Source organism: Gasterosteus aculeatus, chromosome 2 (genome assembly GCF_964276395.1).
Source record: "Gasterosteus aculeatus chromosome 2, fGasAcu3.hap1.1, whole genome shotgun sequence".
Taxonomy (NCBI): Eukaryota; Metazoa; Chordata; class Actinopteri; order Perciformes; family Gasterosteidae; genus Gasterosteus; species Gasterosteus aculeatus.
In genome coordinates this window covers 1,294,784-1,304,202 of record NC_135689.1, presented here as the reverse complement: position 1 = coordinate 1,304,202, position 9,419 = coordinate 1,294,784, and the positions used below count along the sequence as shown (strand labels likewise).

The 9,419-nt window shown below is 52.9% G+C and overlaps 2 protein-coding genes across 2 annotated transcripts; one reads left to right on the top strand and one right to left on the bottom strand.

The window, feature by feature from the left end:
* Positions 1-411: 411 nt before the first annotated feature.
* Positions 412-9,414, bottom strand: LOC144383581 (transmembrane prolyl 4-hydroxylase-like). The gene is made up of 9 exons (XM_078081641.1): positions 7,861-9,414; positions 7,686-7,767; positions 4,645-4,847; positions 4,480-4,570; positions 2,791-2,953; positions 2,479-2,664; positions 1,960-2,050; positions 1,755-1,878; positions 412-1,403 (listed from the first exon to the last, which is right to left on the bottom strand). Exons 1-9 carry the CDS (start codon positions 8,272-8,274, stop codon positions 1,195-1,197), a joined length of 1,563 nt encoding a protein of 520 aa, XP_077937767.1. The 5' UTR covers positions 8,275-9,414; the 3' UTR covers positions 412-1,194.
* Positions 5,852-7,645, top strand: LOC144383583 (secreted frizzled-related protein 5). The gene is made up of 4 exons (XM_078081650.1): positions 5,852-6,466; positions 6,739-6,920; positions 7,002-7,088; positions 7,174-7,645. Exons 1-4 carry the CDS (start codon positions 5,967-5,969, stop codon positions 7,515-7,517), a joined length of 1,113 nt encoding a protein of 370 aa, XP_077937776.1. The 5' UTR covers positions 5,852-5,966; the 3' UTR covers positions 7,518-7,645.
* Positions 9,415-9,419: the final 5 nt, after the last annotated feature.

Genomic DNA, 9,419 nt, shown 5'->3' with positions numbered 1-9,419 from the left:
CCTCAGGAAGGCTGTAAGAAGCTGAACCGCCATAGCGGCCTCTGCTAAGTACTGGAGAGGCTTATCATGGAGGTACATTCATTGAGAATGCAGTAGCCGTTTAAAGTTCCATTTTGTGCTGAATATGGATGCCCATGTAATGTTTAATGTTTTATTGAACTACTTAGTTGTTGTGTAATTTGCTGAGAAATCGTATATTTTGCCAATAAACCTAATGTGTAATGGGGTTTGAATATCTTTGATGGCTGTAGGAACTAGTGCTAACAGTATAATAGAGCTGCACTTGTGGAATTAACAAGTTCAGATTTTATATATATATATGTATATATCTCTATAAATAAAATTGACATTTGCTGTAATGGACTTTGGGGGACATCTGGTGGACATATGATTGATGACACTCACAAAAAGTCAAGTGCAACATTACTTTGTTTCATAAAACAGAAGATAATACATTAAGATACAGTGGATTAGAGCCAGCTATAATAAATACACATTCTTTCAACTTAAATAACACTTAAATAAATGCTCTGAGATGATTAAATATGTGACATGTGAGGATAAGAAGGATTTGGAACATTCAGTGTGACGATAGCTCATCGAACCCTCAATAAATAACATTTCATGTTTAAAAGCTCATTAACTCTGGAAGCGAAGAACAGTCTCAAAGAGTTCCCACTGAAACACATTCACAGATGAATATTTTGATACGGATAGTATAAAAAAGGCTTCAACCCTTAAGGATGAACACGTAGAAGAGGGTAAGGAGGCGTATCTCTTAGACATGTCTGCATCTGGTCCAGCTCACTTTAGCTGTATGTATATATTTGTTATTCTGATTGTTCATCTTATTTGAGGAGATATTGATTAGATAATGGCAGTACATTTTAAATTTCAGAATCCATATGTGGTTGTCATTTAGCAGCTGAAACCAGGTGTTCTGCCAACCACGGTTCTCTATCGTGATCCATACAAACTCGTGGTGGAATTTACTTTGTATTCAGTAACTGAACATTAAAAACAGCTCGAGTCGACTCATTCATCCTTTTGTGCAATTTTTCACTTCAATTTTGGACATAAAAAAAAGATCTGCGGTGTCTTGTCGGATTCACCAATGCAAAGGGGACTCGGTAAAGTTTTTTTTTTCTTTAAATGGTCTCCGCCCGGTCAGGGAAAAGGTCTGGCTGGAGGCGGCTATAGTTCCTGGTGGAGGTCGCTGTGAGAGAGCGGTTGGTAGTGCTCCTCCACGGCGGCCCGATGCCTCTGAGCAGCGAGTCTCTGGTAGCGGGTCTGCTGCTGGTGATCAGGGTCCACGTTCACCCAGCTGTTGGCCGTCCACTTCAGGCCGCGGGAGACGGGGCAGTCGCCGTGCAGCGAGTACTCGTCGAGCTCCCCCATCCAACCTGGGGGGGGGGGATCAGATAATGCCTCATCTGCATATTCAAACACATGTCATGAAACCCGGAAGACAATAAATGCTCCTCTTAATGTAGTGATGAAGGGGAGAAGTTTCATGGTTAATGTCTTAACGGGGACTAGAACAAGGACCTCAGTGAGACGGAATCGGATTGTTGGAATCCAATTACATAATCCTGTCAGTCCAAGACGTATGATGGCGGACAGAAGGAGTTTACAGGGTGAAACGTAAGAGGACAGAAGTTGATAGTCAGCTGACGGGTTTACGTAACCGCTGTGGGCGACACATATTTCCGGGGATTAAAAACGGAGGGTAGAATAATGTTAAGCCTCCTCACCTCTTCCATCGGAGAGGTGGTTGTACCAGAGCAGAGCGGTGCCGGCAGCGGGCTTGATCCTCACGTTCCCTCTGACGCACGTCTCCCGGGTGTCCGTCAGATCCACGCCATCCTGCTCCAGCGCCTATGGCACACAGGGGGGGGGGGGGGGGGCTGAGCATCGTCTCACACAGTCCGACATGAATGGCCGACGCGTGGAACTCACCTGCTCCTCGTAGGTGCGGTTGTCGGCCACAGGAAAGGTGGTCTCGCCCCCCTCGTCTACAGAGCTCAGGTAGAACAACATGGTGAGATACCTGGAACCACAAGAACACGACACCATGCGTCAGACTACGTGTCCACATCATTAACACGGCTCTCCACCCACAAACAGGAAGTGAGTCAGCATGTTTGACACTTCCTGTTCCGTTGCTAAAACCTTTTTTTTTTTATTTCTAAGAACAATAATTCTCAGCAAGTTTGCAGACATATTTCAGGAAATGTTTTCCACCACCAAAAAGGTTATTTTAATTTGTTATATTTTTGCATAAAAAGTTACAAAAATAACGTATATATTTTCAAGTTTAAAGTTTCTTTTCCTCATTTTTTTTTTTTTTTTCATCCGACTGTGAAAACGTTTCCTTCAAACGACGGGATGAAGCCTCAGAAGCTGTGGGACGATAGAAGGTTTGAGTGTGTGTCTTATCACACACACACACACACACACACACACACACACACACACCTGCAGGACACCGCCGTGAGAGCCGACGCGTTCCCCGCCAGGCGCGAGTGCTCGCAGGTGGTCTCTGAGCGAGCGGCGCTGCTGTCGTGGTGGGCGTCGCTGAAGTCCCCGTGGTCGTAACGAATCACCTGCAGCGGCTCACTCAGCTCCACCAATGGGGAGGGCAGACGGGTCAGACCGATCAGTCTGAGGGTAAGACACGGGGGGGGGGGGGGGCAAACACAGGCGCTTAATGAATGCATGTGCACTGGTGTGTGTGTGTGTGTGTGTGTGTGTGTGTGTGTGTGTGTGTGTGTGCGTGCGTGCGTGTACCTGTTCCTGAGGCTCTGCAGCACGTGGTGGGACCCGGGTCCTTGGTGGAGCCACGTGTGTTTGTTTCGCTGTTTGAAGTGACTCCGCAGCTTCCCGCTGCGCTGCTGCCCGGGGCGCCGGGACTGATCGTAAACACGGCCAAAGTCCTCCAGGGTCAGCATCCCTGCCCCCCCCCCCCCCCACACACACACACACACACGTGAAATCATGACACCACACGTCACAATTCAGCTTCACTTTAGTTAGTTAGGTCCTGATTCTCATTGTTTTTACGATGATGAATATTGGCTGCAGCGAGCTTGAAACATGAATCTTGGTCCGGGAGCTTGAAGACATTTGCAAGTAAGAAATATGTAAACACCTAAAACAACAGAGAGTTTAGGGAAGGCCGCGCCCCGTCCTCAACGCGCTCTACAAAGCCACTCGGACCATAAAAGTCCGGCTGATACGTTCGCTGCTTTTCTGAATAATAACCAACAGAAAACTACTACAACACTATCAATATGTCGCTATCCTTCCGTCTGAAGGCAGATTTGACACAATGTTCCAGCTGAATGTTCTTCCTGAAGTCATTCAGCTACGACTCCTTTTTGGAATAATATTCCACGTCAGCACGACAGAAAGGTCCATTGTGTTCATGTGTTTAGAATCTTGTGGTGCCAAAGATGATCGTCGACATCCGACTGCCCCCCCCCCCCGCTTTAGCATGTCCACTATATGTTCCTGCTCCGAGGATGAAGACCTCTGAGTGCACGTCACTTGTATGTGTGTCATTGGTCTCCTGTTTGCAACGTTAAATATCCTGTTTTGATGATTCTATATCGGTGTTCACCTCGCCTCCTAAACAGCGATTAAGGAGAAGTTCTCTGAGGAACATTACCGGGATTCCCTTCTATAGACGAGGCTCGCCAGTGGACCAATCGTCATCTACCTTACAGGACGTGTCCTCAAAAGAGCCTGAAGCACTGTGAAAGACACCCAGACACCCAGCAGACCCCCCAGCCCTGCAGGATGCGTCATGACAGTAATGAAAAGAACTATTCTGAAAACACTCCGCAGGGGGCGCCACCGGCTCCAAAGTGGTGCGCGGCTCCGGCTTGGCCAGGAGACATCTTGCCTGAACTGGTTGAATATTTCATGACTTAATAGAGATGATGAAACAAGCGTCTCGGGCTCCTAACCGTGAAACCTGCAGCGGGTTTGAGAAGCTGAGCTTCTTCCCTCCGATGCGCCCTAGAAGGACCCGGACTGCGGCTTCATGCTAATCCGGACTTCTCGGGCCGTGTACCGGACCCCCCCCCCCCCTCTCCGGCCCTCCATCCCGCTTTGTCCCACTGCCTCGGTTACTTTCAGCTGAATGGAAGTCTGTTCCCCTGGGAGACCCCCACGCCTCGACAATAGCTCAGGGGGGCCGGTCAGAGCAGAGCTGGACGGGGGGGGATGAAGAAGAAGGGGTTTGGAGGATAATCAGCTTTTAATGAGATGCCCGGCACAATGGCATTGGGTCACGGCTCCTCTCACAAAGAGGCGACACTTCCTGTCAGCAGCAGGAACACAAACCAAAGGTTCTGCCACTTTACTACATCAGGGTGTCGAAGAGCTCCGTCCCAATTCAGAACATCCTTTGGATCCACACATTTCAACTTTTACCGGGCGGGCCCCAAAACACGCACAGACACACAAACACACCTGAGGGACGGGCCTCCACACCAGAGAGGATCTGCCTCAAGTTGTCCGGGTTCAGCCAGGTGCCGTCCTGAGAGCGCGAGTGACTCACGATCTGGACAAGAGAGCACAACGTTGTTTCTTCCCCGTTGGACAGCGTTCACTTCCCGTCCTTTCAGTCCGTCTCACCTCCTGCTTCTGCAGCAGCCCGTCCTGGTTCAGGTCCAGCAGGCCGAAGACCTCCTCCGTGCTGAGGGACATCAGAGGCTGGCTGGCCTCCTCGTGACCCCGACCCGGCGCCGCGCCGCTGGTCCGGCTCTCCGTCAGGCCCTTGAGGCGAGCCAGCTGCACCACCATGCGGCACTCCTCCTCCGACAGGAAGTCCGGAATCTCTAAAGGAGGAATGAGGGCAGGGGGGGTAGGGGGGGGGGTCAGGGTGCTCTGCAGACTTCTTTAGACGTATTTATTCACATTCCAGGTTTTTAATCACAATTCAGATGGAGTTAACGGCCAAACACAATTATGGAAATGAAAGACCCGTATTATCACGACATCGATCAAAGACACACACACACACACACACTGAGTGAGTGGTGAGTGGATTAGTGGATCTGTGTGGACGAGGCAGCCTTGATCTGTCAGACTAAGTGGATTACTTTAGATTAGCCAAACAGAACCTGCGGGTGCGAACGGTTTGATCAGTGTGCTACGAGTAGCACGATTAGCATGTGTGTGCCCTGAAAGGCGCAGACAGACCTCATGAACATCTCACCACACGCAAACGTTTAGTCGGTGAGCTGCAACGGACAGTGAACAGCCGTTCTTCCTCACGGCGTCCCGTCTCGTCTCCGACTCTGACATGTGTCCCGACACACTTCCTCATTATTTCGGCCCCCCCGACGTACTCAGACGTCCGTGTGAAGGAACAAACTATTTCATTCACTGGTGATGAAAGGCTTTCGACTTTACAGTAGACACATTGTTCGTCGCGCAAGTCTTTTTACACCCTCCCCACTTGGTTAATCCCCATTGTCCAGTCAAGCCTCATTAATCTGGATAACTGATATGAATGAAGAGGGACCCCCCCCCCCACAACGGAAAGGAAGTGACCTGTTTGTTTGGACAGGAATCAGGTCACGGCTAACGCAGCGGGGCGACAGAAGAACGGCAACTATAATTAACGAATCAATGAAAAATGAAGGAATAAATGTTCAGCATCACGTGGGGGGGGTCGGAGGGGGGGGGGGGGGCATTCAGACTCAACCGTCTTTAAACAATGACAGTTGTGCTCATTAGTTTCTGCAGGTCGCTTATCGTCTTCTCGTTATATGTTATCTTCTCTCTCGTGAGGATCTATGAAAACACTCCCAGCACATGAGGGGGGGGGCAACGAGGTCAGAGTGGGACAGGAGTTCCACCACACGAGGGCAGACACAGGGCCGTCCACCTGAAAGACAATACAAGCATCTCTAGAAGTGTGCGCCCCCCCCCCCCCTACACCTCCCCTTCCTATGCAAATCACCGACCCCACTATAAATACGTGTACCCTGCCAGCCTCTCCAGCATTGTCCCTGTTCCCCCACCTCCCTCACAGGATGACTGCAGCGCTCTGCCCTCCCCCCACCAGGGCGTCCTCTCCTCCGGCCTCCCTGCTGCTGCTCCTCCTGCTGCTCGCCGGGCCGAGCCTCGGCGCCGCCGGGCCGGAGGGCCGGGGAAGACCTGGGGCGAAGGACGCGGGCTCCAAGGACCCGGGTGGCCCCAGGGCCACGCTGTCCGAGGGCGGACTGTGGGGGCCGCGCGGCCCCTCCCGCTGCCTCCCCATCCCGCCGGGCATGGCCCTGTGCCAGAACATCGGGTACGACGCCATGAGGATGCCCAACCTCCTGGGCCACGAGTCCCCGGCCGAGGCGGTCCAGCAGAGCGCCAGCTGGCTGCCGCTGCTCGCCAGGGAGTGTCACCGCGACGCGCGCGTCTTCCTCTGCTCGCTGTTCGCCCCCATCTGCCTCGACAGGTGAGTCCTCGACGACGCCGCCGCGGCTAAACGTGGGTGTGAAGATGGAACAACAACATGGCCGTATGCTTTTGTATAGATTGAATACATTTTAAACAGCGTTATAACGACACGTGACTCCATCACCGCGTGACTCCGATGTTCCCACAAGTACGTGTGTGGTACGAAGCCAAAGCAGCAGAAGCAGAAGACAATAATCTGTTTAGAGAGAGAAAACTCCCTTCTGCTCTCCACCAGTCACCCACTGATTTGCCCCCCCCCCGCCCCCCCAGGTTCATCTCGCCCTGCAGGAGTCTGTGTGAGTCCGTGCGGGACAGCTGCGCGCCGATCATGAGTTGCTACGGTTACCCGTGGCCAGACATCCTGCACTGCGACCAGTACCCCGCCGACCATCGGATGTGCATCTCCTCCGCCGCCGCCGCCAACGGCTCCGCCCACGCGGCGGGACGCAGAGGTGAGAAGCGGAAAGACGCGCGCGCGCGCCTCGGTGGGCTTCATTCAACGAAGCGTTCTTACTGTATTTTTACCGTTTCAGTTCCTCAGGCGAGCTGCCGGGACTGTGAGCTGGAGGAGGCGGCGTCCCCCCGGGACATGCTGGAGACCTTCTGTCAGAGCGACTTCGGTGAGTATCGACGCCCTTCACGCTCCTCACAGAGAAGCTGCCCCGCTCATCCCAGGGTTGTGTTTATCTGCCCCCCCTACCATAGTCGTGAAGCTGCGTCTGACACGCCTCAAGTCCAGCCCGGCGAGCCTGTCCCAGTTCTCGCTGGGCGCCAAACTGGACGTCCTGAAGCACGGGCCGCTGGTGGGGGGGCTGATCCGCTCCCGCGTGCAGCTGTGGCTGGAAAGGGACGCCACCTGCGTGAGGAACATGACGCGGCGCAGCCCGCGCGGGGGGGCCTTTCTGCTGACGGGCACGGTGCAGGGCGAGCGCCTGGTGGTCGCCAAGGCCTACGCCTGGCAGAGGCGGGACAAGAACCTGGTGGCGGCCGCGCGCAAGTGGAAACGCCACCGGTGCAGGAGCCAGGAGCGTCCACATCAGGCTGCATAGCGACCAGGACAGTTGTGAACGGCGCCCACGTGCAGTCAGCTGACCGCGAGATGTTTAATAGAAAATGTACATATCTGTGAATCTTAAGCGAATACGGCCGGTCTCTGTTTGCATTAAACGTTACGTGTTCTAAACCCGTTCGTGTGCCGGTCGTTCATGAAGACTCACCGAACAGCAGAGGCTTCAGGCTGAGCGTCCTCATCGCGTGCGTTCTGTCCGCCACGAGCGACACCTGCTGCACGTGTCCCACCTGCGCGGGTGCACAACAAGGGGCGTCATCACACGCACGAGCAGCGGCCGACGGGTCACACGTTAAACACGCCGCAGCAACCCGTGTCCTCACCCGTATCCCCTCGACGCGCGGCAGGCTGGGGCTCTGGCCCCGGTCCTCCCCGGGGGGCTCCCTGGCGGCCGGGTCCGGGGGCGGCATTAGGGTTCCGCCGTCGCCCGCCGACACCGGGGGCCCCGCGTCGCCGACGACGACGAGCTCGCCGGGGCCGTTGTTGTAGTGCACGTAGAGCAGCAGGCCGATGACGTTGAGGATGTACATGTGGAAGAACACCATGACCACCACGAAGTAGGCCCGAGAGCACACGCTGCTCCTCTGGATCTGCATCCGGGCGGAGCGGAACGGGGCTTTGAGGGACGGTGGTGGCGGCAGGTCGTCGTTGTCGTGTTCGTGTTCTTCATCCTCCTCCTCCTCCTCCTCCTCTACCTCTCCTACCTCCTCCATTAAATCTTCTGGAGTGTCTTCCATATTAAAGCTGGATGTATCAGTTGACACGGTAACGTTACCGGCAACGTCGTTGTCTCTGTGGACGTCCGGTTCGCAGCATTAGCCGCTGCGTGACGCTATCGGACCTAGCTAACGTCAGCTAACGTCGGCTAACGGGGCGAACCTCCGGTCGCTTCGGACGGACTCGACACCGTCGTCTCTTCCGCTTCCTCCGTACGGCCGAGGACCCGCGGCTCCACCGCGCTGGCACGTTCGCGGTCGTTTTCCTCTTTGAATACGCGTGTCATCGTCGGCCGAAGCCGCCGTGGATGCCGCGGTTAGCCGCGGTTAGCTAGCTTAGCTGTCCGCTGCCCCTGACAACCTGCCTAACAACAGGACGCGCGTCAGCGGAGCCGTTGGTCCGCTTCCGGTCCCCCGGTGAAGCCGTTAGCGGCCTCTGGCGGGCCGCGAGGGGAGGGAGGGAGAACCGAATCCGGTACTGACCCGGGTTAGACCGTCAGAGCCTGTTACAGGTTCTAAAGGAACTAGGAAAATATCTGCCTCCGATTAGTCACATTAGTTACCTGTATTTTACTTTACGCCACTTCTTCTTCCGCCATGACTAAAACACCGGCCTGAATGATTTAGGTGTTTTTTTAAATTACTTTATAAGTAAATACTTCCTTAAACGTGATGTCTTGGTTCTTAATTGAAAACGAAACCTTCCATCTAGTTCAGCCCACAACGACCTTTCTGATCTATAGTTATACTAAATGACTTATTATATTTCCCCTACAACTCAAATATGAGGCGAAGGAGCGTCAATATGTCGTCGTTAGTTGGTTCTTCCTCTGTGTGTCTGGACTTTAACTCCTGTACTCGTTACTTGGAATGTCAAAGGAATAAATAGCATTTGTTTAGCGAACATTAGCCAGAAACCCTGCAGTCATTTAGAGATAAACCATTAATGTGAAGCCGCTAGATATTAATCTCTAATGGATATATTTATAACCGGAAGTAAACAGTGATACATTTGGCGTGTTTACCTTTATTTATAAGTGTGTATATATAGAGACAGTTAACACATATATGTGCATTGTGGTCTGATATGTTTTACACTGTTTAGAATGCATGTATACCTGTTTTTTAATCATATTTCTAACAATATAATAAAAAGTTTACATCGT

Bases quoted from the DNA above. Each gene is read 5' to 3' on its own strand.
- LOC144383581 (XM_078081641.1), bottom strand. From the start codon at position 8,274: ATGGAAGACACTCCAGAAGATTTAATGGAGGAGGTAGGAGAGGTAGAG. The intron at 4,571-4,644 runs GTGAGACGGACT...TCTCTTGTCCAG, and splicing joins GGCTGCTGCAGAAGCAGGAG to ATCGTGAGTCACTCGCGCTC. The intron at 2,665-2,790 runs GTACACGCACGC...TCTTACCCTCAG, and splicing joins CTGCAGAGCCTCAGGAACAG to ACTGATCGGTCTGACCCGTC.
- LOC144383583 (XM_078081650.1), top strand. From the start codon at position 5,967: ATGCAAATCACCGACCCCACTATAAATACGTGTACCCTGCCAGCCTCT. The intron at 6,467-6,738 runs GTGAGTCCTCGA...CCGCCCCCCCAG, and splicing joins GCCCCCATCTGCCTCGACAG to GTTCATCTCGCCCTGCAGGA. The intron at 7,089-7,173 runs GTGAGTATCGAC...CCCCTACCATAG, and splicing joins CTTCTGTCAGAGCGACTTCG to TCGTGAAGCTGCGTCTGACA.